The 25,704-nt window shown below is 41.6% G+C and overlaps 2 protein-coding genes across 3 annotated transcripts; both read right to left on the bottom strand.

The window, feature by feature from the left end:
• Positions 1–92: 92 nt before the first annotated feature.
• Positions 93–6,599, bottom strand: LOC135482844 (uncharacterized). Its single transcript, XM_064763279.1, has 6 exons — positions 6,447–6,599; positions 3,493–6,044; positions 3,040–3,261; positions 2,446–2,517; positions 2,125–2,214; positions 93–1,776 (listed from the first exon to the last, which is right to left on the bottom strand). The coding sequence occupies exons 2-6, from the start codon at positions 4,279–4,281 to the stop codon at positions 1,681–1,683; spliced, it is 1,269 nt and encodes a 422-aa protein (XP_064619349.1). The 5' UTR covers positions 4,282–6,044; positions 6,447–6,599; the 3' UTR covers positions 93–1,680.
• Positions 6,600–6,884: 285 nt separating this feature from the next.
• On the bottom strand, positions 6,885–25,347 carry LOC135482843 (complement receptor type 2-like). Of its 2 annotated transcripts, XM_064763277.1 has the most exons (22): positions 25,312–25,347; positions 24,991–25,077; positions 24,762–24,819; positions 23,383–23,598; positions 22,922–23,120; positions 22,589–22,824; positions 21,775–21,930; positions 20,761–21,012; positions 17,297–17,515; positions 16,636–16,833; positions 16,205–16,405; positions 15,810–15,983; positions 15,336–15,500; positions 15,095–15,139; positions 14,275–14,361; positions 13,175–13,576; positions 12,195–12,521; positions 11,560–11,742; positions 11,263–11,457; positions 10,763–10,972; positions 10,126–10,314; positions 6,885–7,474 (listed from the first exon to the last, which is right to left on the bottom strand). In XM_064763277.1, the coding sequence occupies exons 2-22, from the start codon at positions 25,039–25,041 to the stop codon at positions 7,272–7,274; spliced, it is 3,966 nt and encodes a 1,321-aa protein (XP_064619347.1). In that variant the 5' UTR covers positions 25,042–25,077; positions 25,312–25,347; the 3' UTR covers positions 6,885–7,271. The 2 variants fall into 2 exon arrangements, with proteins under 2 accessions (XP_064619347.1, XP_064619348.1); XM_064763278.1 differs by lacking the exons at positions 6,885–7,474; positions 13,175–13,576; positions 14,275–14,361; positions 15,095–15,139 and adding exons at positions 7,621–8,238; positions 8,648–8,899.
• Positions 25,348–25,704: the final 357 nt, after the last annotated feature.

The following is a 25,704-nucleotide window of genomic DNA, read 5'->3' as shown; positions in this document are numbered from 1 at the left end:
ATGCAAGAAAGGTCAATACATGTGGTGGTATGTTCTAGTTTACCATGATATTCATTCAACCATTTATTTAAATTGGCTTGCGACCCGAATTGAATGAAAACTCGCGCGGACCATAAATACAGTTTAGTCGGAACCTTCAGAACACCGTTTTTACGATTTTTCATTAAAACTTGAGTGAATGGGGGTCGGTCAACCGTGTTTTGATGATATCTATTGGCTATGCTTGCTTGGAATGCGATTCATGTGGGCTACACCTTTTTCTTGACCTCTTGTGGTTGATGGATATATCTCAACGAATTCAACATCATTATAGTGATCTGAAGCTTGTGTAAAATAAAAATGTCGCTCTATTTCACACAAGGTAATTCATATCGCCATAGCTTGGCTATTACAGGCAAAGAAATCTCAACCTGGACATAAAAAACCTCTGTGGTTCAACGGTTAGAATGCTGGACTTTCAATCTGGTGGTCACGGATTCGACTCCTCGTGTATCCACAAAAACTTTTTCTCTCTTTTTTACTCTTTTTATTTATTCCTGCACATATAAGTATTATTATTAGTATTATCATTATCAATATCATTGTTATCTTGAAAACCCCGGAACCCGAACTTTACCGACCGAAGACCACACATTGATTTCAGACTCACCAAAACTGAATGTAACTGTTTAATTTCGTAGACATGTCCAAAACCCGCACCTTACAACACCTGCGGAAATCGTTATTAGTGATCGGCATTGTCTCTTGCTACATCGAGGATGAGCATGTAGGCGAATAGGTGCATTTTCCTCCTGGCCACCTAAATTCCACACCCAAGTTCTCCCTCTAAATCACAGCGATGCCTTGTCAATTATCCGCAAAGGACGAGTTGATGTTATCGAAAAAAACTGTCAGTTCGTCGGCTTTTAGTGCTCAATAAATTTGCTTAACCGTGACGTCGATTACCCACTACAGGATATATACCGTAGGGCATTACAAATATCATTGCCACACTATACTGTTCACCCAAGGGACGCTAATAGAAAGCTTAAATGAATTAAAGTGTTACTATCACAAAAAAAAATTGGATATGCCGCATCATGCAGTTACATGTATAGTATGCTTCATTGATGTGCATGGCAACAAAGTAATTTCCAATGTACATAGCAATTCATTGACCGAGCTAAAATATTGGATGCGCACAATGAATTAAATGAATTAAAGTGTTACTATCACAAAAAATTTGGATATGCCGCATCATGCAGTTACATGTATAGTATGCTTCATTGATGTGCATGGTAACAAAGTAATTTCCAATGTACATAGTAATTCATTGACCGAGCTAAAATATTGGATGCGCACATACTGTATAAAAAATAATTACTCGATGATTAAATGCAAAATGGTATACAACTATACATTCTGATTATAGTAACGTCAAATACACGTATACTGATATATGCATTGACTTGTTTTAGAAGTGTACTCAGCACTGCTAATTGAAACACAGGGAACCAGCATACTTCAGATTTTGCTCTTAACTTCGCCGTATACAGTTATGACAGATATGACAGAAAACGTTTCAAAACGTTAAATTCAGAGAAAGAATTGTAATTGGCGATGTCGTAACTTGGTCTTTGATTTCTCTGCCATATGTAATCCGATCAGTATGCTAAAGTGTCTTGTCAGCTCATTGTTTCATTATGGACTGATGGTCGAATTCCCATATGCAGCTGGTTCGGAAGGCAATCGAAATTGTACAACGATGATGAAATATGTCAGGAACATTCCAAGAGTCTGAAAATGAAAACGAGTTAGAATTAGCGAGATTTTGTACCTAACGTCCTGATGCAGTTTGCTCTGATGCGCGGCCAGCAAATACAAATGTAGGTCAAAGCCAGGTCAACGTAACGCTGATTTGACAACATCGTGCCGCCAAAATTGCTACAGCGAGCATTTGTATCAAAGACTGGCAAGAACGAAGTGTCATGAAAGTAACTGCAGCTGCGTAAGATTCCATGCGTTGTTAACTGCATAACGGGCGTACTGCGGCGTTGACAATGTAAACTGAAACATGGACTTGGATCAACAGGTCCGTGATCGCCATTTCGGCAAGTTCATGAGTCGTTGAATGTGAATACTTACAGTAAGCACTGATGGTTTGTTAATAACGAAGAGACCCAGTGCGGTCAATCCTATCGGAGGTCCCGAGAGTTTGTTTATAAAGAGGGAAAGCTGTAAATAGAAAAACAATCCGGTAATCAAAAAGCAATCTAGTTTGATGCTGACTTCTCAATCATATTATACAAAATGACTTTAGAATTTATGATACGTGTAGCAGAACTTTTTTACGAGAAAAAAGCTACCTGGATTGGTGACCATCAACAAGAACCCCAGACAAACTTAAATTGCCAAGAAAAAAAGAAAGCTATTCATCCCTAAAATAAAAAGGAAACGTATACATACCTCCGCGTTATCCTTATTCCCTTGCGTATCCTCGATCTCGATATCATGCAGTCGTGAGAGGCTCTCGTGTGCCTGTAAGGAGGAAAAGTATTCATAACTCAGAACTCAACCGTTGGTGGCATGAAATATACTGTGTTGCATTCTTAGTGACACGGCAAAAGTAGGACTAGAGGCAGGCTAGCTAGTAGGTCAAATTGCATTGGTGGTCTATACCGGTATGTTACAGCTAAATGTGTTTAATTTAACTTGGAGAAAACAAAAATCCTAAGAACAGGCGTGAATAGTCCCGATATGTTGAGAGCTCGGTGACATCGCGAAAAGGCCTGCATGTATACATGTACGTGTAGCTCAAGCTATACAGTCTCCGTGTACTTCTATTTTGTAGCAACTGATCAGGGAGAGAGCGAATGAATTTGCACACCCTCTGTATTATCCTATTCTATAGATCCGAATATATTCACAAGAGAAAGATTGTGATAACTATAGACGCCACCTTTAAGTCTCACTAAAGACTTAACGATATCTTTCATAACGGTTTAAAATTGAAGTTTTTTTCTGAGAGTGTCTGAGAAAAAGGATAGATAAAAGCCTTACTGCTTTGTTGACGGATGCTCCGCTATGCAGTATCACACCAGCGAAAGCCCCAGTGGTAAAGATCCACATAAACTGGGTAATTATTAACTGGGGACTGCTGGTTATCCTGTTATCCCACAGAGAATTGTAGACAAGGAAGATGAGTAGGATCATGGAACATCCGAGGGTCACGGAGATATGAATACCAAGAAAGCTGTCCGCAGATTCGACGAGTTTTGCGACCTGAAATGATGCACAAATTAAAGACGATGGAGAGGTACTCTCGAAACGGATATTGTTGTCTTACCAAGTGTTATCAGGGCAAATATTGTTAACATCGACCCCCCACTCGCGAAACAGCTTTAGGGGGATCGCCTAGTCCTAAACCGGCAAGGGCATATAAATAATGCATTATACTAGATTACAGGGAGCAATCTGGAACGTAAAATGAATGCAGAAAAAAATTGAAATTACCCTCTGGTGCCTTTTCCTGAAACGTGCAAGAAGCCCGCCAAGAGTCGCATCTTCCTTCACTGCATCGTCAAAAGCTTTATTAAAGCTTTTAAGCTCCATCATCATGGCGTAACACAAGCAATGGTTGAATGCCGGTGGCAGACACCAAAAGGCACTATTCACCAGCTGAGTGAAGCTGGCGACAACTAGGCTCACGTACTTTCCCCATTGTGGCATTGCATCATACACCCATTTTGGAGAAAGGATGAAACCAAGCCCCAATGCAATTGTAGTTTCAAGAAAGTATATAGTTGTTATTGTATTCATGGCAATCCAGAAGAGACTCAGTCCGGTCACAATTACCGCCCTTCTTCGCAAATTGTGTTTGTAGCAATGATGTTTCAACTGACAGCAATCGACAACCGTGTGCAATTCGAGTAAAAAGGCTGGTCCCTTTTCATAAACTGCCCAGATTCGGTACATAGCGAAACCACTTCCAAAACACCACACCAGCCAGATTATGACTACCATATGTTGAAAAAACACGTTATTGAAGCCTACGTGTTCCACGTCTATGATGCAGAAGGATCGTGCCAGGGATGAAAACACAATAATGCAGCTACAGGCACTGTAGACCTGCCAAAATATTCCCCTCGGTCCAAAATGGCGGCTGTGAAAAAGTCCGAAAGCTTGCATAACGTACAGCAGCGGCTTGAGAGAAATGTAAGGAAACGTCTTCACCACTTCCATCGGAGCGACTGCTTCCTTAACCTCGACAGTCTCTTCTAATCGTGGACTACATACAACCATTGTGGAGGTTAACTGTTAAGTGTAAGAGTTCGTTTTTTAAATCACCTGTATATATTGTAGTTGTACACGAATAGGTTCTAGACGAAGCTAGCCACATTCATGTATCACCTCAAAAAGCAAAGTAGTCTCCTTCACACGTCAAGTGCATGTACATGTATATCGTCCAGGTATGGTTTTTATAAACATTGAAGAAATCTCGAGATTTGGAGAATTCTGACTGACACTAACGATCTGAAGGAATCCCAAACAAGTTGAAATTGAAAAATAACGTAATAGATATGGTCATTTGAGTGAAATACAGGCGTAAATCGCCAGCTTTGAACGTTCCTGTCATAAATCGGCTACTCCAAATGCAATTATACGCTACTCCTCTATGTCGTTGATCCAACTCTCGGTCGGTGATCAGTTAATGATGTTTGATTAGTTTTCCCCATGACCCGCGGCATATCCTATGTTTGCGTTGTTGCGAACAAATTTCATCTGGGTGGTATTAACAATACAATCTAATTGACTATATCTAAAGGTATACATGTAAATGATATCAAAATAAGCGAAAATAAACACCACTCACTCCTTGATGGTCAACAAATATTTAATTCCGCGATAGCGCAAATTGATTGGTTTTGCCGGATTTTTAATAAGGTGCCAAGTACTGACCTTGCAGATATCATTTACATTTTCTGCAATATTCTTCTATACACTGTATTAGTTTAGTCGCATGTCCAAACACATCAATAAATTGTGTAACGGTGTATAAAACCCAGCATCGCCCCGAGAGATCAAAGCAATATAACCTAGGTGATAGGCCGATCCACGTCATCAGTCTGACCAAGATCCCCGAACGGCAAGTTGTCGTCAAAAGAAGCTATTTTTCCTGGAAATCCGATTCGGTAACCGCTTTGTCTGGGATTCTGACCGGTTTCTCGCTAATCCGTGTCATTTCTAAAACAGGTTTGCGCAAAAAAGAGCACATCTACTGCATCTGTGTGCTGAGGTTAGCCGTATCTCATCCAAGGCTTGTTTCGCTCAGTCTCTGAACGCCAAACCTACCTAATAAATCCGTTCCACATTAATATCCCTATCACTTATAGTCATCATTTCTTTGCCTCGGCTATCCTGCAGTCTGCCATAAGACAGTCTCGGCTTTCGTTTACAGCACGGTCTCTCTTTGCCAATCACAATTATTATTCCTCCCACAGCAACCAAAGCGGCCACAACACATGTCACAATATGCATCTCATATTCGATAAGAATGATTTTATTATCATGGGTATGTCGGAATTGCGCAATTTCTAAACCTAAGGTTAGAACCGCCATGAATCCCAAAGCGATATAAATTGCTATCAGTTTATAAGTGAACCTGATACTGTCCCAGACGCGTTGAAACATTTGTGGCAGCTGTCGCCATTTTCGCCAAATCTCCACCATCACGCAAAACAAGAGTAGAAACGCTTCGAAGTAGCAGAGGAGAGAAAGGTAGAGTGGGTCACCGAATATGCTCGCCGCAATAGCATCCGCTATTAATACTACTGCAATTGCTATGTGTATAAGGTCGGATTTCATTCCAGCTAGATTTGGCCCTCGTCTGACAGAAGAATTGTCCCTCAGCTCGATGACTGAAACCCCCTCGCGGCCATCGCCCTCCTCATTGCTGTCAACAACGAGATTAGTTCCACCCAAAGTGACATTATCCAAACTCGACGCTAGAGAAGAGGCTAGTTGATGCGTTGTCATGTTATCTTAAGTCACTGTCCTCTGGGTTACTGTGAAAAGAAAGATACAATAAAGAGAATGCTGCTTCAGCAACTTTTTAACAGCGCACAACACTAACAGACGATGGAGTGAAAATGAAAGGTGGGTGGCACGAAGGTAAAATCGGGATAATCGAATAATTGTCTATGGTTCTATGTTTTTTTGCCACGCTCTCGAAAGTTAAAACCGACCGTGCCAACATGATACAACCGACGGAGAATTCATTCTCTTCTCGAGGAAGAACAATACCACCCTTTCACTTTCACTTGGTTCGGCTGTAAGCTACATGTCGAGCAAGAAGAAGGCATCTTTCGAAGTCACACGTCGAACGGAAGCTCCAAAGATGTGAAAGAGAGCAGGTTCGTCACCAGAATGTGCAGCCGCGGAAAAGCGCCTGTTCCCGTACTGCTTACTTTAAACGTCCATGCGCATCTTCTTCTTCTATCAGCAGTACTCGTTTGATATCAGCAAGGCGAGAACCACTTTCGAATTACCAAATGAAAATGCTCCTATAAACATTCCTGCAGTATGCACAAGAATACATTCAGAACATTCGCAGCTGTGTAGTCTAGGGCCCATGAGGTTTTGCATGCAACTAGGTCAACGTTATTCATGATGATGAACACTTTGAATCTCCTTACAATTCGCAAATTGAATAGAAACACGACCAAGAATGATAAACAACGAAAGATGACCTGTTCTAAGGCCTTTTTTTCATCGGAGGCCAGAATTGTAGGCTTTGTGTCTAGTTTTCGTCAACACAACTATGCGTAGGCTTTTAAAGTATAGACTCTCTTTCTCCGTCTTGTTTAAATTTCTATCCAGGGCTTGTGCTGAACTGTAACGCGTCTTTTTTTAAATATAATTAATTTATTTTTTAAAAGGACCATCCAAAATAAACAATGTACTTACAGTAAAGTTGATAGCAAGGCAAAATATCATTACTAAGGACTGATTTCGACAAAATACTTGTGGTTATGAAACGATCGAAACTTGCACCATCCAGAGTCCTTGTATAACCAGGGGTTTTCAATACACTACGCCTCTCGATATTTCAAATATCTTTGTTCGTGACAGCGGTCTTGAAATCAACAATGTTATTGCATATTGAGCTCCCAATGGAATTTGTTCTTGACAAGTCTTGAAATCAACAATGGAATGGAATTTGTCACTGCCAGTAATTATCAACAATATTATTGCACGTGAGTTCGTCTTTGCCAGCAGTCTTGAAACTACTGTTACTGCGCATGTAGCTCTTGGTGGAATTTGTTCTTGCCTGCAGTTCTGAGATCATAGCACATCTTGGGGATGTCCATCAAGACGATGAAGCCGAACACCCCGACCACAAATCCGATGAACAGCTTGGCAATCATTGGACCAAACGGAGACTCCAGGGGTGGGATTGGAGCCCTGGCATCAAGGTCTGCTTCGGTTTCATTGCCTGAAAGTTAATAACAATATTCAGTTTGAATGATCCCAAGTCAGATGTTCGATGCTTGATATTCGATGAAAGCAATTTTATTTGCTGATTAAACAAAAACGCGACTGTATCCAATAAATTATTTTATTTACAATAATTATCACCATACATTTCTATTCATACTATGCTGTCGACGATTTTATCGAATACGTTGTATGCCCAGTATGTACATACAAATAAAATTCGTGAAAGATTACTTTTAAATTATTGCTGATTATATTCGTATTTGAAGGTGCGAGAGGACACGAATTGAATCCCTATATTTTTAAAGCTTAACTGACTTTACACTTGAAAACCCTTCGGTATAGTTCACATCTGATTGACATACATACATGTTTTTGAGACTATCGGAACTATTGACATTGTACCTAAAGAATATTCTCATGTACAGTTGTTCTAGTTAAATTCTGCCTGCTCTCGTACCCAGAAGAAGAAGAGTAAATACATTGTCATGATACACTTATTCATGAAATACCATCATATTTATTGCCGTCTAAATGTACATGCACCGCTGCGACTTGTACTGTTGATATTCAAATTCCATCCTCAAAATCGGTTTCTTCCTCCAGTTATGAATAGATCCCGTAAAACCTTTGGTACATCCAGCACTAAAAAAAGTCCAATGATTCCCACAACCACGGCGAGGAAGACCAGCGCTATCATGGGTATGGGTGGCATAGGTCCCATTTCGGGCCTATGGACATGGCGACGAATTTTGACTGAAACTCAATGAAAGTTAAAACATAAATGTCATTTAATAGGTCGTACTTCGACAATAGAATTTAATAAGAATTAGAATGAATTAGCATTTATGAAATAGTTCCCACAGAGACTTGCCCGATACGGTAGCGAATACATGTACCTCGTCTCGCCATCCCGTTGCGTACATTAACTGGCGGTTAAGCTCTTCAGAGGTTTATCACATGTAGTAACTAACAACATTGTATCCAGTGGCAATTTGGCTAAAGACACCAATAGCCTTGATTAGAACCCTCTGTTTCAGTGTCGAATCTTTCATTTCCCGTTGAAATTTCTCAAGAGGTTACACCTCTATTTACACCTCTGAAATGGGTTTTCCAAAACTAGCCAAAATGTTACTAAGTTTGTAATTCAGACAACTTGACCTGTATTCACCTAATTTCTTGGCACAAAGCGGTATTTTCGGCTTCCATGTGCCATCATGTGAGCACGTGACCTGTCTCTCGACCTCTCCAGTGGGAAACTCGGTGGTGTTGTCCGGACAACTGACAATCAATTCGTCCCTGTAGAACGCCGTAAAGTTGGACTGGCTCGGCACGGGTACGTGAGTGTAATACGAGTAGGAGTAATTTAGGCTGTGAAGGCGTAAGGCATCCAGAGTGTCTTCGATCGGCTCACAGGGGTTCGCTGCAAATGACAGAGGGTTTTTGGTTGAATCGTATACTGGCCAATCTGAGAAGCCACTACGACTTTAGAGGAAGCAGCACTGAACCATCGTTAACTGATTGATTTGGCAGATGCAGTGGAGAAGTGAAGAGGTTCATAATAATCGAAAATTGTGCGTATCTTCACTGGATGCCTCACGCCTCCTCTCAGGTTTCTTGAAAACATCAGATGAACGTTTGGAAAGAATGAGTTTCAAGGTAAGACTTTAGTGCTGCAACTTCTGAAGCCTTAGAATCTCCTCACGGAATCTTTTTTAGCATTGCCGATTGTCCGTAGCGTTATCATTCATTCCACACCGAAGGATGGATGTTCCCAAAAGACACATCGAAAAATGCTCAATGCCCACTGGACGTAATCGACACCTGGAATAACCCACGATGTTTGACTTACACTGTTTAACCGTTCTCCATCATCATACGAACATCGCAAAGTAGACAAATTGTCTTCTTGTGATCTTCTGCTTGTCATATTGAGCACGCTGTCAGCGTTACCCTTAGTCAGCCCATTCGTTTGCGTTCATGAAACCAATGGACTACGGGATTCCATAGGTAAAGGATGTGCGATCATCGTCTAATGGTGATGATGTTCTTTCTGCCAAGTAAGTACATGTTCCTGCAGCTTCAACGCAGTGCATCGTGTAGCCCAAGACCCAGGTGCGTCAGAGAACCATGGATGAGGACCGATTACTCGATGAAGATGACAATGACGATCAATGGTGATGACGATGATGATTAAGAAGATCGTACTGATAATAAACATGGCGATATAAGCTGCTGCTTTTTCTTCACTTAAGAATTCATGCAAACGTCTCAATTATTTCGGAGTACTGTGTCTCTGAAATTTATCTTTATTGGGTTTTTTACTGGTACATGTACATGTACTTCGAATTAGCTTACCCTGCTCTTCTCTAAGAAACCTACACTTTTGATCATGATGCTAACGACCCTGATTCCCCGAACGAACGTTCGAAAAGGCTTTGACACAGCCTGACATTACCCGTACCGTACATGTAGTCAAACGCCAACAGTGACACGTGCATCAACATCTCGTCTGAGCTAGTCATATCACTTTGTAGAGCTTCTGTGATATTTCGTTCAGAGCTCCACAATAAAGAAAAACTGGCTTTCAACTTCTTCTTTTTGCTATCAAATACAAGTACCACGCGATGACAAGATGACATAACTTACGGTAACAGACTTTGAACGGGTAGGTCCAAAATCCAGACATGTTACAATAGGCCGTCATGTTGGTCATGTTATTGGGCCAATGGTATCCTTTCTCGCACATATACCGTACAGTACTGTTCCTCTTTTGGTCTTTGCTGTCAATGAGGACTGCTTTATGGAGCTGAGGTGGGTAGTAGCACCATTCTGCATCTACAAAGTACAAGAAGAGAAGACAGAATTAAGAGAAATACAGACCATGAAGACTTTTAACGAGGAGCGGACGTAAAATCGTGAAGGGAGAAGAAGCAGCCGCGTCGATCACGACTCCTCTGCTGGTATGATTGCATTGTTGAATAGTATTGTACACGTCTAAAATCCACGAATAAAGTGTGAGCGATCGTGACAAGGAACTGCCTGGGAATAAATCGCTGCGGCGGCATCACCTCTCTCGTAGTTTGATATAACGATTATTTGCCATTTTGTTAGAGCACACGTTGTTGAAGAAGAAGAAGAAAAAAAGAGAAGGAGAAGAGGAAGGGCAGACTCAAAATGATGCCGACATTATTCAGTGCGATTTCTGCTAGATCAGACCACGGATCCGCTGGGCAGAAACACCGCCACTTAGGTATCACCCCGATCATTTGTATCGAAAATTTACCCCCGCACGGTGGTAGATCCATACTCCATCGTCCACTCGAACGGCATAAGGGCGTCTTGAACAAGTCACCATCTCTGAACCGGGCACCGTCCCAGTAGCATCGGCACTTCAGCTCCGTGCCTACCAGGTCGTCACCCTGGCCTGTAAGCTCTTGTCTCGTTATCTCGCATGATGCGTTGGAGGGGACGTTTAGTTGTCCGCAATGGACCACTAGAAAGAAACAGAGGAGATTATCTCATTTGATCGGGCCGGAGGGCACGCGCTTCACATTCGACTACTGATTACAGCAGACCAATGAACCTCAAAAGATCGAGCATCATGATATTTATCGAGAAAATGACGCACAGCTACCGAACAGCAACAGTTTCAGAGTGAATTGGAAAAAACTGGCCGCTAAAATCCAAAATGGCTACCAACGTATCACTGTAATTATCAGTAGGCCTATATGTAAAAGGACTATGATGATAAACGATAAATGAAAAAAAATAACGCAGTCTTACGATTGCAGGCATGTACAACTCTTCTGTTCCACCTTCCCCGACTTGTACACCAGATGTACTCGTTCTTGATGGCGTTGGGAAAGCGGTGGCCAGCATGACAGGAATAGACGTTGATCCTTCCAACCGGCTCGTGGTCTTCACGAGACGTCTTGGTTGCATTCTCTGCATCCGGCGGGCTCGGACACGTCGTTTTTACTGAAAAGAAGAAGCAACAAAGCAATCAACGTGAGATGTTTACATGTCATCTTTAACTTTCATTGAGTATGCGACTTGCAGTAAAAGTAAACGTATACGTACGTTGACAATGTGGTAAGGTCGGGACCCAAGTTCCCTTGGCACTGCAGGTCGTGTACATGATATTATTTCCGTTAGGAAATTCGTATCCTTTCAGGCACGTGTACACCATAACGTGTTTTACGGTAGTTCGGGCCAAACTCTTGTTTGCGTGTTTGATGTATTGCGGGAGGTCACACCCTTTCTCTGAAATAAAACAAAATATCATATCAATTTTTGTCACAGTATGACATACGCGTAATTGGTAGAATGAACAATTTCTTTCTTTTTGAAGCAATTGTACAATTTTCCTCTGAATAAGGCCACAGGGTGAACTTCCACTGAAGCTGGGCTGTAAGATGGTGATTACGTTGAACATTTCCTAAGGCTTGATTCTACTTTATAGATGTTTTCCTGATTCGATCTTCGCTGCGGAAAATACGCACTTAAAACTGTATACACGCCGGGGCGCGTTGGATCAGTCTTTTGATGATACTAAGTTCGTTTCCCGGCTCGCCGAGGTTTAGTGGACAGTTTGAATTACCATACCCGCTGGGGTCTAGCGTAGCTTTCCCGTTGCCTTTTTCAGGTCAAGGTCATGATATTGCAGATAGTTTTCCTTGAAACGGAGATTAATACGGGGCTGACATCTTACTTACTGACGCAGATTGGTAATGTGCTGGGAACCATCTTTCCTTTGTCCGTACACGTAGCCATGGCATAGTCCTGGTCATTATCGAACACGAACCCGTCAGTGCACATGTAGACAGCAGAATAACCAGTGAAGAAGTCGCCTTTATTGATCAGCTTGAGGTGGTCATGCGACTGGACCACATCGACGCACTGGACCAATTTTATAGTCCGTCCGCCTCCACCTCCACCTCCACCTTTATCTCCGCCGCCGCCGCCGGTTCCTCCATTACCATTCCCCGGGCCTCCACCCCTGGATTTTACTATCGTAGGTGGGACTGTTGTGGTTGTGATTACTGCAAAAAACAAGAAGAAATATAATCATCACACCATCTGGTCACCATCAGGCACAGCTCGAGCATATTGCGATGCCTTCAATGTTCGGCCAGAACTTGTAGTACATGTATATGGTGTAAGCGTTAGGACGGGTCGCAGAGATGCATCGGGGAAAGAGCGCTCCTTTGATTTTCGGCTGTAGATCATAAGAGGCGAAGAAGCGAAGGCTGTTGCAAGATAAAATATAAATCGCGCAGTGCCTGCCATTCTGAGCAAAACTGGATTCGGAATTGTAATTGTATTGGAACTAATAGTTTGGCATGAACATATACGCAAGCAGTGTCTTCGGTGGAACTATAGTGTTTTTATGTGGAAATAGAGTGTTGGGTGGTGGAACTAATAGTGGTTTTTGCTGAGTGAACTAACTTTTATTTGGTGGGTGAAATGTTAGTTTTTGGTGGTATTCATATTTAATCTAACATGTCTACGCGGACGTGTTACATTACATCTGAATGCAGATCTACAAGTGAACAAGGAGATATATCTACAATGAATCAAGCGTCGGTGGAAACTGGAGTGGACCTATGTGGATCTAAGTTGTGCAGCTGAATTTAGATGCCACCTAACATGAACATGAATCCTTGGTTAGATCGATGTTTATGTTAGCTTTAACCTGATGAAGATATTGATCTCCCTTTCGTTGGTTGGTTTGCACTGTTTCCAGTAGATTGGCCGCCAGCATTGTTTCCAGTCGTCATGCCACTTGCAATGTTTCCAAGGGAGGTGCCACCTGCACCGTTTCCAGTGGACGAGCCGCCTTCATTGTTTCTAGGCAACGAGCCACCTGTACTCTTTACAGTGGCCGTGCCACCGGCTCTCTTTCCAGTGGCAGACTCGCCTCCTTCCCTGTTTCTAGAGGCCGTGCCACCAGCAATCTTCCTGGGGGACGTGGCCATTGGTTTGTTTCCAATGAACGGGCCACCAGCACTGCTCCCAGTGGATGGTCCACTGCCACCACTATTTTCAGTGGATTTTCCATCAGCACTGTTTATAATGGATGATCCACTTGATGAAGCTGAAAACAAAATGGTAACATAACACAGCATCAATGGAAATGCTGAGTTGTATGTCCTAGATTGACAAAATGTTCTTCAAAAAAGTATTAGGATGGAATGAGAATTAGCTTTAATCCGCTTAACACCGAATCACTATGTTGGCTATAAAGTGCTCATATCTAAGCATGCATCATTAAAAAAGTTGCTCACAGGAAATGATGACAATTTGTTTTGTTATACTTAAGTCAAAGGCTAACAATTGATATTGAGTGAATGTTATACTTAAGTCAAAGGCTAACAATTGATATTGAGTGAATGTTATACTTAAGTCAAAGGTGAACTGTTGATATTGAGGTAATGTTTGTTAGTATCAATCAGATTAGTGGAAATTTTACATGAGTTTATCTATGAGTAGTCACGAATAGAAATAAACAGTAAGTTGCAAAAAGGTGGATCTAACTACATGTAGCCTATTCAGTGGATTGAGGTGCCAATTGACATGAGCATGGATCTCTTTGGAAAGATCTATGATCATGCTGGCAGTAAGCAGTGCAAAGTAACTGGTGGATCTGAGTTTTCTACTGTTTCAATCTAATCTCGTGCCAATGGCAAACAGTGTGGAAAATCTAAGTGGATCTAAGTGGTCTATTTTAGATACCACCTAACATGAATATAGATCCTCGGAGAGATATATGTTCATGTTAGCCTTCATAACAACCTGAAGATTTCGTTCCCCCGTTAGAACCAGGCTTTGCCAGTGGGTTGGCACTGTTCCCGGTGTTTGTTCTACCACCTGAAGACTTGGCTGAAAATACAATATCAGACAGGAAGACATTTCCCACGAATTTAACCAAAATATATTTTATTTAATAGTGCTCCCTTCAGGTCAACGATAGTACATGTGATCAATGTGTTAAAGTGTGCCAGTGATCTTTAGTGGAATTGCAAACTAAGTGAAAGCTAAAAAGTGGAATTGTCATTTATATAATTTTGTCACGGTTATTCTTTGTAAACTCGATGAATATGAACTACAAGACTTGCGAGTGTCCGTGGTCTAGACACAAAAACGAAATCAACGTATGTAGAGTGATCATGGTGGAACCACGTCGGTGATGGTCGTGAGAATGTGCACTATCTACGTGCCTGGTCGACTATACTGTTGCTCACTCCCATTGTACTCATAGAAATGATGGGATGAGCATTGAGCTCGTTCTTCTTTCTTTCTATCCTCTCTACGTGCAATCTTTCCCTCCCAGGATCAGCTTTCTCTTAAACTTATATTAATAGTAGACTGCCCGGGATGGCTGATACTTTTTTACTTCCTTTAACGATGACCCAAATTGTACATAAGAATGGCTGCGGCTGTAGTACATCGACGAACTCTAAAACGATGTTATCCATCAAAGCCACAGAGTCTTTGCTACATGGGATAAACGTGTGGCAAACTCGAAACGAAATTTCATCGAAGGGAAAGCTGAAGTTGGAACGGAGTCTAACGGACTACCGGAAAGGAACAGCTGGAGAGTTGTGTGAAATACCTTCAGTTGTTGTTGTACTAAGGGGAGTCGTTGTTTCAGGAATAACTGGAAACACACGCGAAAGTAACAATTTTAGACAAATATACGTCGTCAACATGGTGAATTACAACCATGACAACATACAAGCTTACAGAGAGGAAAATTAACATTTGCCGACAAATCTATAAATCATTAGCAGATTTACATGTAGTTTTCTATCAAATATATAAAGAAGGAGGCTAATAGCTAGACAGGTACTTACTAATGCACTTTATGGCAGGCCAACCATTGGCTGTGCAGTTTATCACCCCATCATCCTCAGTATCGAACTTGTAGCCCTTTTCGCACTTGTAAGTTGCCTGGTGTTTGTCCCAATGTGTCAGGTTACCATTCGATATATTGGCTGGTTGTTCTGTGCAAAGGATCTCTAACGAAATAGATAGAAGGGTCATACTTATAACTTGTTTCCAAAACTCCGAAAGAGACTCGGCCAATAAATATTCGAGTCATCAAGCAAGCTGTAAGCGTTACTCCAGAGCACACAATGTGAATATGCATCCACATCCTACATTTTAACCAGACTTTTCCTGAAAAACCGTGGCCCTTTATTTTACTAGAGTAGTCATAGCAGATATTAAAAACAAGAGGGCATTTTTTATTTTGATATAGCCATTTCCTCCCCTTTCTTGCTGACTGAGGACAGTACACTTAACCCTCACGTCTATTCTCAAATTACCTGCACAATTCCCAATCGGAGGCCAGCCGGTTTTGGCGGCACATTTCAGGTTTTTCGTTGTCTTTTTGTCCGGAAAAATGTAACCATTCCTACAGGTGTAAGACACATCCAGCCAGGATCTCTTGAACACGGCATTCTCAACAACAGGTAACTTCCTACATTCTTTCACCATTGCTGAATATATGAAGTGGAATTTCGATCAACCAAAAATGTACTCAGTAATTTGGTCACACCAGAACCTTTTGAAAGATTCTGGTCACGGGCAAGCCACGGACTGATTTCTATCGGACAACCATCACTGCGTGTAAGAGTGTACCAAACTACTGGTGGTAATTTCCTAAAATTTAATGACATGGTTATCACTGCCACATCAATAGAGAGCAACTCGAACTTACTTCCACAAATTTTATCATCCTTCCTGTCTTTTTCGTACTCATATAACCCAACATTGTTCTTCTTCAGATCACAGATGTAATCCTTCAAGGTCTTCCCATCAGCGTATTCAAACTCTTGTTTGCAGGAAACGCGTATGCTTGAGGTATTCCCGGAGACAGTGGCCCTGCCGATGTCTTTATTTGGTTTGGTGCATTTAAAAGCTGTCGGCGACACAAGAGAATGAGAATAAATAACGTTAGGCAAGGGGACAAGACAATATACTAGTAATACAATTTACATGTATGTTCAAAGTACGGTCAGTCATCACCAGCACAAGAAAGAAAACCTGCTCAGTCAACTACAAGTTACAATGGATCAATATACATACAGTAACATTCTGACAGTGGCGTTTTTCCTTGAATTCGAACCCGTGTACTCTCGCTGGCCTTACCTTCGCATTTTTCCGCAGGCGGTACCCATTGCTCTGTTTTGAGATCACACTGAATGATAACTTTCGTGCTCCACGTCCCATCCCGTGCCATCGTGCCATGATGATTGGCGCATTCTACAGTCATTTCCTTAGTCCCCTCGGAATAAAGGTAACGTTTATTGTTCGGCATAGCAGGATATGGCTTTGTACAGGTTATCCCTAGAATTAAAAATAAACATGCGCCTGTTATAGAGCTCCGAGGTGGTGGGTTCGATTTCCAAATACTTCTTCCTATGAAGTCTAATCTTGATAGGTCGAGAAAGCCAGCTGAACTGCAAGCATGTTTCCTCAGGGTTTTCTTAAATTGTCCAATATCGTCTAAATAACTACTGTCGCACATCATCGGCACTCGTCACAATTTCAAAGTACATGTAAAACTAAGCCCAGTTTCTTCACCAACCTCATGTGCAACTATAATATACAGGTAGCTTTTGTCTATAATTGTCTCCTTTTAAGATGTAAGACCAGTCTATATTTCTCCATTACCACCTCTTAATCGTCATCGTCGTCATTAGTCAAGCGTAATCGCTAAATGATTGATTATTATCTGACTGAAACGTTGAAGGATGACACTGCACCGCACTTTACAACGGCAATGACAGGACGTAATATTGAAACTTACGATCGCATAACGTAGCATCCGACGAAACATTAGCATTCCACCGTCCGGTCTTTAGGCAACGAAGCTGTCCGTTAAGTTTTTTTAAATACTTGCTCGTTTTGTAGCTCGGCGGACATATAATATTGATCCTTAAATTCACTCGATATGCGTCAGCAATTGGACGTCCCCCCACCACAAATCCTATTTTTTTCCAATGTTTGGGCGTTTTACATTTTAGAACTGAAATTTAAAAAAAAACACACGGAGAATCATTGTATTAAAGTCCAGCCACTGCTCGGAGATGGGGTTAAAATATGGATAATGCATATACTGAAACGCTGCCGACTTCATCAAACTTGTTTCCCATCGAAATCGGTTGGAGTTCCCCATGCCCGGCTGCAAACGCGCTTCAAGTCTCAAGAAGCCCGGCCCTTATCGTGTGAACTTGACATTGCATTTTGTGCGAATATGGGACCTTACAACAACGTCGGGTGCAAATATCACTCTGGGTCAAACCTTGACTTCCAGGTGTGATCGAGAGAAAGACCGTGTGGTTCCGGCAGGGTGATAATTCAATTTCGTTTCAGCGTACAAAATGTCCCCTCCCCGTGTCTCCAAGAAAACTGGTAATAACTGTATCGAACTCCCGCGAGATTTAATCCAGAAGTATTAGGGTAGCAGGAAGGGTTGGGCGTTTGTGGTTTCTGAGTCTGAGGGGGTTGGTGTCTGTTGACTGTGCTTTAAGAGAGACTAGGCATGGCGCCAGTCTCTCTTAAAGCACAGTCAACAGGCATTTGGTCTCAGTATTTGGGTTTTGATTGCCATGACTGTACCCCTGTAAAAGTCAGAGGAGGAGAAGTTTGGAATGATGAAAGCATTGAAGAAGAAGAAATGTTATTATATATTGAGGAAAGCAAAATTTATTATGAGACTAGAAGGCAGTGTCCTGACTTGATTATTTTGAAAATGGCAGTCTGAACACATTAAAAGGTGGAACATGGCATTTTATCGACTTTGAAGTGTTCCGCAGTTAAAGGGAGACTATAGGCAGCAGCTAGGTAGGCAAGATAAAGTCATACAAATTTGCCAATAGGGGTCAGTCATATCTCTAGGCATGGCGCCAGTCTCTCTTAAAGCACAGTTAACAGGCATTTGGTCTTAGTATTTAGGTACAGAATCAAGGCAGCTCAGAGAGCAATGATTGAACGATGCTTTGGACAAGTCCAAGGATACTGCATCAGTCACGACCAACTTCTCATCAGAAAGCGTCACCACCAGCATATTCAATGTTCAGTTCCAACCTGTACCAGTCCAATGCACGCCTGTCATGGTCAGCAGTGGTCAGCTTAGCGCGATATGGAACATTCTTCTGAAACTCAAGCGAGGGAAGTCTGCTCATTAGCCTATCTCGCGCACTGCTCCTTCTTGTCAAACATCGTAGTGAAATCGTGGTACAGTGGGGCGTCCTCGAGGATTGCAGCTGGTCGGACAGACGTGAGGTGGAATGTGGGCGGCTGCACTTCTTCGTTGATGTGCGATGGCAGATAGCACAGTTGTTGCGTTGCATGACAGCTGAAAGTGAATGTGATATCATAGAACTGAGGCGTTTGCAATGAGACTATAGGTGAAGTAGAAGCAAGGAGTGAAATGGGCCATCTTCCAGTGACTAATATACAGAGTAAGGGCACTGGGTGTTGTTAGATTTAGCATTGAATGTATTCCTCGTACAAGCGTGAATAGTGTGGACATACATCGAGAGGTGAGAGACCCCTATTGACTACTTCTTGTAACTTTATCTTGGATATTATATTAGTATTGAACTTCTAGCCATGGATTATGAAGAAATTGAAGTTGTAGGCATGGAATATGAAAAATTATTCAACGTTGAAAGACATTATTCCATGAGGCTTTGCCGTGATCGCAAAGGACGCGACGCGATTGGTTCACATGCTAATGAGGTATGATAATGATAATTACCTCTATAATGCTACTTGGATAGCGACTGTGTCGTTGATTGCAACAGTGGTGTATGTCAATGTGTGCCTGTAATGTCAATGAAGTATGATGAGGTGATGACGATAGTGCAATTGACTAGGTGGCGCATTTTAGAATCAGCAGTGAGCACTGTGTGTAACATGGTGGAGGCAGCGGAGATAATAACTGTGTCGAAAGTATTGTTATAGGGCCTTCCCTAGGCCCATGGGGTTAAATTTACAATCCACGATTGAAAAGACGGAGTTTGATCGCATTCAACTATAAATCCATTGAACAGTTGTGTTCCTTGGCTTTAGTCAACCGATGACCTTTTGTTGGGCCATGATCGGGGATTGTAAACTGTAAATGTATTATGGACTGGGAGACGGGGGAAACACAAGTGAAATAGACCAAAACAAGTGATTTTGGGGCTTTGGTTTAGACGCATGCCCCACATGCGCCATGCGGGATTATGCGGGATTATACGGTTCATGTGAACTTGTTGACATCTACATGATCTAGTGCCGTTATTGGTCATGGCACATGGTTGGTAGGCCTAATCATCATGGCAATATGTTTCAGGAAAAGCTCGGAGTAAAATGAACTGCCGATGAATAATGATGTTGTTCATGTTTACCATGTTTACTATACATAGCCATAGGGTATGCACTGGCCAGTGTACTGTCTGCACGTCGTCATGGTCATGTACGTGATACCTTGCATATTTTGTTTTTTGAATGCGCATGCTTTTTGGGCAAAATCACTTGTACCAACACTAATGAATAATGTCTTCTTATCCCTATGACTCCATACACAGTGAGGGCATTGTCCCATTCTCATCAAATGGTAACTTATTGTACCGTATTAGGTGGAAGTTGGGCAGCAGATACCTACCGCTGCACGCCTGTCATAATCGGCAGTGACGAGCTTAGCGCGATATGGAACATTCTTCAGAAACTCAAGCGAGGGAAGTCTGCTCATTAGCATATCTTGCGCACTGCTCCTTATTGTCAAACATCGTAGTGAAATCGTAATGGAAAACGTCTGGCTTTGCGCCAGACGTTGAGACAAATAAGTGAAGAACTAGTAGGTAAAGAACTTCTACTTGCGCGAGACTGCTCTGATAAAATTATCATTGCAGAGACTACGGTGACGTACACATATATTTTTTACAATCAAAAATGCCCTCAAAAGACGACATGGAATGATTATTTTATTGATATTTCCTACTATATACCTTCCAATTATCACTTTATACAAATAGATCGGCGTTAGGTCGCATGCTTTTCTTTCCTGGTGACACTATAAAGCAAAATAGTTGCAACCCCGTAAATGCGCTATAAGTCCAATAATAAGTGACGGTGACCCGTTATAAATGTTTCGCCAGCTTCGCTTTTTTGCCGCTACGCGGCGCGTTGGGCCCTTGCGTCAAGGATAAACTTCAATGTATACTGATCTGAGTGAGACTTGGGAATTAACTGTATCCTATGTACAGATTCATGTTGACTCACCTTGACAAGGACCTTGTCTGTGTCCATCCCTATTCATCTTTCCTATTACTTCGGCAGTTGTCATTTTATTTTTGATAACTTTTCCTCCTGACTTTGTGTCGTAATAAAAGTCTCCGTACATGCATGTCAATAATGCAGGCATGCCAGGGATCATTATTCTCGTTTTTTTACAAATTCTTTTAAAATTAAGTTTGGCTTTGTGTTTGAAAGGTCCACGAAAATACCTGTGTACTTTTCCACAACCTTTTACCTCTGAAAATAACACACGCATATACTTAAATATCATCAGCCACTTATAGTTGGGTGGTTCCGGTCAGCGAGTTTTTTTACAGGAAGGTTCGTATCATTGTGTACATTGACAGCCAGAAATTTATTATTAAGATAATTAAGTAAATGAGGAAAAAAAGCAATAAAAACAAAAAGTGCATAATTTTTTGGGTCCTTCCGAGATTCGAACTCGCACCATTTGCCAATGTGCATCGCTGATCTTGTTTACTGACTAACAACACGTGCGTTTCTTACTTGATGACGTCAGGCGAAGTTACTGAGCTCTGATTGGCTGTCAATGTACACAATGGTACGAACCTACCTGTAAAAAAATCGCTTCCGGTCACAATGGATTTTTCCGTTTGAATTAAACTTGTCATGCCAAGATGAAACCTTTTTAACCCATCATATTTCCTTCTTTTACTCTCTAACTAGCTAATCTCCCCGAGAGATTTATTGGATTATACTGTGCCGGCTGTCCAGCGCCATCTTACAGCAAAGTTTGGAACTATGGGCTGAACCATGCTGCAGGTTGGTTTGCAACGTCAGAACGTCCCCAATAGAATAGAACGCATCACACATTAAAACGGATTTGCTTGAACCCCGCGAGTTGTCTGGAAGCTTAGCAATGTCAATTCATTGAGGGTTAAGATGATGTCAACAAGCCATTGGTATAATATTAGCTATATATATATTTCCATCTCAACTTTGCGCGGCACCATTGTTGTTCTTGATAAAAAGACATACTTTTACATTTGGGTATCAGACCCCAACTTCCTCCTTGGCAGGTTGCAGATTTTGGAAAGAGCTCTTTTCCTGCGCCACAGTTCTTCGGTGTGTATGTAGACCCGTTTTGGGCTAACAACCTATCGCCGCCAGGCCAGTCCCTTGGGCAACCAATTTCTAGATGTAAAGAGGGGCAAAAAGAAATTCTATGATACATAATATGAGTAAAATCTAAGTTATGTAAAGCAATAAAAGCATGCACACGATTGTAAAATGTCTACTGTTGGTTTATACTTGCCAGTTTAGCCAAAGTGAACTTTTTTAGCTTTTAGTGAACTAATACCTGCTCAGTTGACCTTGAAAACGATTGGCCCGTTGGAACTCAAACACCTTAAACATGGCCACGACGTATTTTTGTGTTTCAATCAGCTCAAACATGAGCTGGCATTATGACAAGTTCCTCTATGACTCTGAAACATGTCTGTGAACAGCTTATCTCATCCCAATCAACCCCAACGGATTGGGGATGGATTTGGTTTACATTATCACTTCTATCGTGCCCAAGACATATTTGACAGTTACACCAATAGGAGAATCTACCTTGACCTTGGAAACAGTTGATATCACCATGGCTCCAAATATTGATAAGACTTTATTCCTTACACAATGCCAAAATGATGAGATTCACGATAACCTTGACCTTTGACCTTACAAATTCGCCTAATAAAATCCCCACAATACTACGAACACGGGTAGCACTGTACTTCAGATGAACCAATGAGAGCAGGGGTCCGGGGGGGGGGGGGGCAAGGGTTTGGTCGATGAAGTCTCTTACCTTCGTGCTGGCATATGACAAACGCCTGATACGCACAGTCGTGTATCATAACGTTACATCCACTGTCCGTTCTTTGCACTTTCGTCATCGCGGCTGTCAAGCAGTTACCGGCACCCCCGGCCTTTATGACGCTATCGAAACAAACATTCTTTATTTCAGTTCCATCACTGGTTAGCCACTTTCCGCTTTTTTTCTCTGCATCTAGCCAAAATGGACCAACATCGATGGCAGCTTCGCTGAAATGAAAGATTGGTACAAAATAAAATCTCCAAGGGGGGGCAACCTTATACTATACATGTAGTAGTTATAAGCTAATAAAATTAGGGAACTTACGTGATATTCCAAAGAACTTGATAGATCTGCCTTGGAAAGTTGGGCAATGGAGTAGTCATGGGGTCAACGACGTGGCCACCCACTCCGGTGCACTGAGTTTTGGCCTCCTGGAAGGTCCCGTTGTTCATTTTCTGATAGCAGGCATCGCCCAACCTCATCCACTGACCAGAACCTTTCTTGGGTGAAATGCATGCACCCTCTGCAAAAGAAACCCAGCAGTCGATAAGCTTTTAAGAGCAAACGTGCATACGCATTCTTTTTTTAGATTGAAGACTGATGCGATGATATATGTGTACATGTGTATATAAATTTCATCAATGCTGTCACGTTGAAGCCTACACATAGTATTACACGGTCTAAATGCCAAGTTTCACCGCGATGGCATTAAGTCAATGTTGATCTCTAATTGACTGTAGCCTGCAATGTAAACGATACGAACGAATCTGGCATTGTGCCCTTACCTTTACAGATGGGTATCTCTTCGTACCAATACGGAAAGAAACCTTTGGCCTTGTCACAATAATATATCTGCATGTCAACCCCATCAAAGTGGCGGTAGTAATCCTGACAGGAGAAGTTCAGCCTGGTGTGGCCCCATTTTGTTTGTCCAGTCTTTAAGGTAACGCTTTCCGTGTTCGCGATGTTTACGACTGCACTCGACATCTCGGGACAATCTCCTGAAAGACGAAAAGACGAGACGATGTCGGCTGTGGCATACACCCAAAAGGCAACCTGTTGGCGGAGTAAAACATTCACAGGTATTGTGTGTTAAAACTCCGCCAATCACATCGTAAACGTCTTATTACCGATTGCATCGTAAACCCAGGCCAAAATAACGTCTTACCAATTGCATCGTAAACCCAGGCCAAAATAACGTCTTATTACCGATTGCATCGTAAACCCAGGTCAAAATAACGTCTTATTACCGATTGCATCGTAAACCCAGGTCAAAATAACGTCTTATTACCGATTGCATCGTAAACCCATGTCAAAAAAACGTCTTATTACCGATTACATCGTAAACCCATAGCCAAAATAACGTCTTATTACCGATTGCATCGTAAACTCAGGCCAAAATAACGTCTTATTACCGATTACATCGTAAACCCAGGTCAAAATAACGTCTTATTACCGATTACATCGTAAACCCATAGCCAAAATAACGTCTTATTACCGATTGCATCGTAAACCCAGGCCAAAATAACGTCTTATTACCGATTGCATCGTAAACCCAGGTCAAAATAACGTCTTATTACCGATTGCATCGTAAACCCAGGCCAAAATAACGTCTTATTACCGATTGCATCGTAAACCCAGGCCAAAATAACGTCTTATTACCGATTGCATCGTAAACCCAGGCCAAAATAACGTCTTATTACCGATTGCATCGTAAACCCATAGCCAAAATAACGTCTTATTACCGATTGCATCGTAAACCCAGGCCAAAATAACGTCTTATTACCGATTGCATCGTAAACCCAGGTCAAAATAACGTCTTATTACCGATTGCATCGTAAACCCAGGCCAAAATAACGTCTTATTACCGATAACATCGTAAACCCAGGTCAAAATAACGTCTTATTACCGATTACATCGTAAACCCAAGCCAAAATAACGTCTTATTACCGATTGCATCGTAAACCCAGGCCAAAATAACGTCTTATTACCGATTAAATCGTAAACCCAGGCTTAAATAGCATCTTATTATCGATTTATCGTTACATCGTGAACCCAGGTCAAAATATAACATCATCTTCTTACCGATTACATTGTAAAACAAGGCCAAAATAGTATTTTGTTGCCGAGATACGCGGAATGTTGAACACTCTGATTTCCTTACCGAAGTTATATCTTTTCGAACTCGTGTGAGAGATCAGCAGACTGGCCATCATTGCAACCTGAAAAGATATGTCAAAATCCAGTAGATGTCAATTGTTATGGCAAACATAATTATTTTATTCGCCGCAAGAAACAATCTCCACACTTTGTATTTTCCAGGAACATAGGGAGAAATATACATAAGTTCAAAAGTTATATCGAAGGTGTACGGTGTACTGATGATGACTTACCGCGAGGAGGAACTCTTTAACCCGTAGATGATTAAGCAGCTTTTGGTCCATTGTATCGATATTTCAAGATGGGTGTAATTAAATCACCTGAAATCGAACACCAATCAAACTATCAAATCACATTTGATCATTTATTTCTCCAGTAGCCCTGCTCTAATCTTGAATATCAGAGTCAACAGTACAGTCACTATAGATACCAGTACAAAGGTCAAGTGGAAAGCAAAACTTCCAGAATAGCTCCATATAGCTGTGAATTTGATTAATAAGTTTCATCAATGGCACCAAGCATTATGAGAGACTTGGCAATAAAGCTCACACTACCCTGGTAAAATAACATTCTGTAACTGACAAAGGATCGCCCACGTTATGGTGTGACGTTGTCATACACATACATAAGCCAATTTATCTGTGTCTCTAGCTAAAGGCCTGATAATGATACCGGTTCGATGACACGTTGCCATAGAAACGGAATGCCTCGTTATGAAGGCAATACATAAAAAAAGCGATGTATAGAGGCTTTATGAGCGCTGTTTTCAGTTCTGGTGTTAGCTCAAATATTTTTCAACAACACAGTGATGTATTATATTCTTTCTATTATTCGGCTTTTTTAACCGAGTTGTTTCTAAGGGGGCCTAATGGAAACCGATAATGCCGACAGGGAGTGTCGAATATTGAAATAACGATGCATAGGCCTATACATGACATGACATGATA

Source organism: Lineus longissimus, chromosome 2, assembly GCF_910592395.1.
Source record: "Lineus longissimus chromosome 2, tnLinLong1.2, whole genome shotgun sequence".
Classification (NCBI taxonomy): domain Eukaryota; kingdom Metazoa; phylum Nemertea; class Pilidiophora; order Heteronemertea; family Lineidae; genus Lineus; species Lineus longissimus.
This window is presented reverse-complemented; position numbering and strand designations above follow the sequence as displayed.

What these genes read in the sequence shown, in the direction of transcription:
- LOC135482844 (XM_064763279.1), bottom strand. Translation starts at nt 4,281, where the DNA reads ATGGTTGTATGTAGTCCACGATTAGAAGAGACTGTCGAGGTTAAGGAA. An exon ending in GAGCATCCGTCAACAAAGCA is followed by an intron (nt 2,518 to 3,039) that starts GTAAGGCTTTTA and finishes TCCTCCTTACAG; the next exon opens with GCACACGAGAGCCTCTCACG. An exon ending in ACAAACCATCAGTGCTTACT is followed by an intron (nt 1,777 to 2,124) that starts GTAAGTATTCAC and finishes TTTCATTTTCAG; the next exon opens with ACTCTTGGAATGTTCCTGAC.
- LOC135482843 (XM_064763277.1), bottom strand. Translation starts at nt 25,041, where the DNA reads ATGGACCAAAAGCTGCTTAATCATCTACGGGTTAAAGAGTTCCTCCTC. An exon ending in TGTCATATGCCAGCACGAAG is followed by an intron (nt 21,931 to 22,588) that starts GTAAGAGACTTC and finishes CTTTACATCTAG; the next exon opens with AAATTGGTTGCCCAAGGGAC. An exon ending in GGATGATAAAATTTGTGGAA is followed by an intron (nt 15,984 to 16,204) that starts GTAAGTTCGAGT and finishes TCATATATTCAG; the next exon opens with CAATGGTGAAAGAATGTAGG.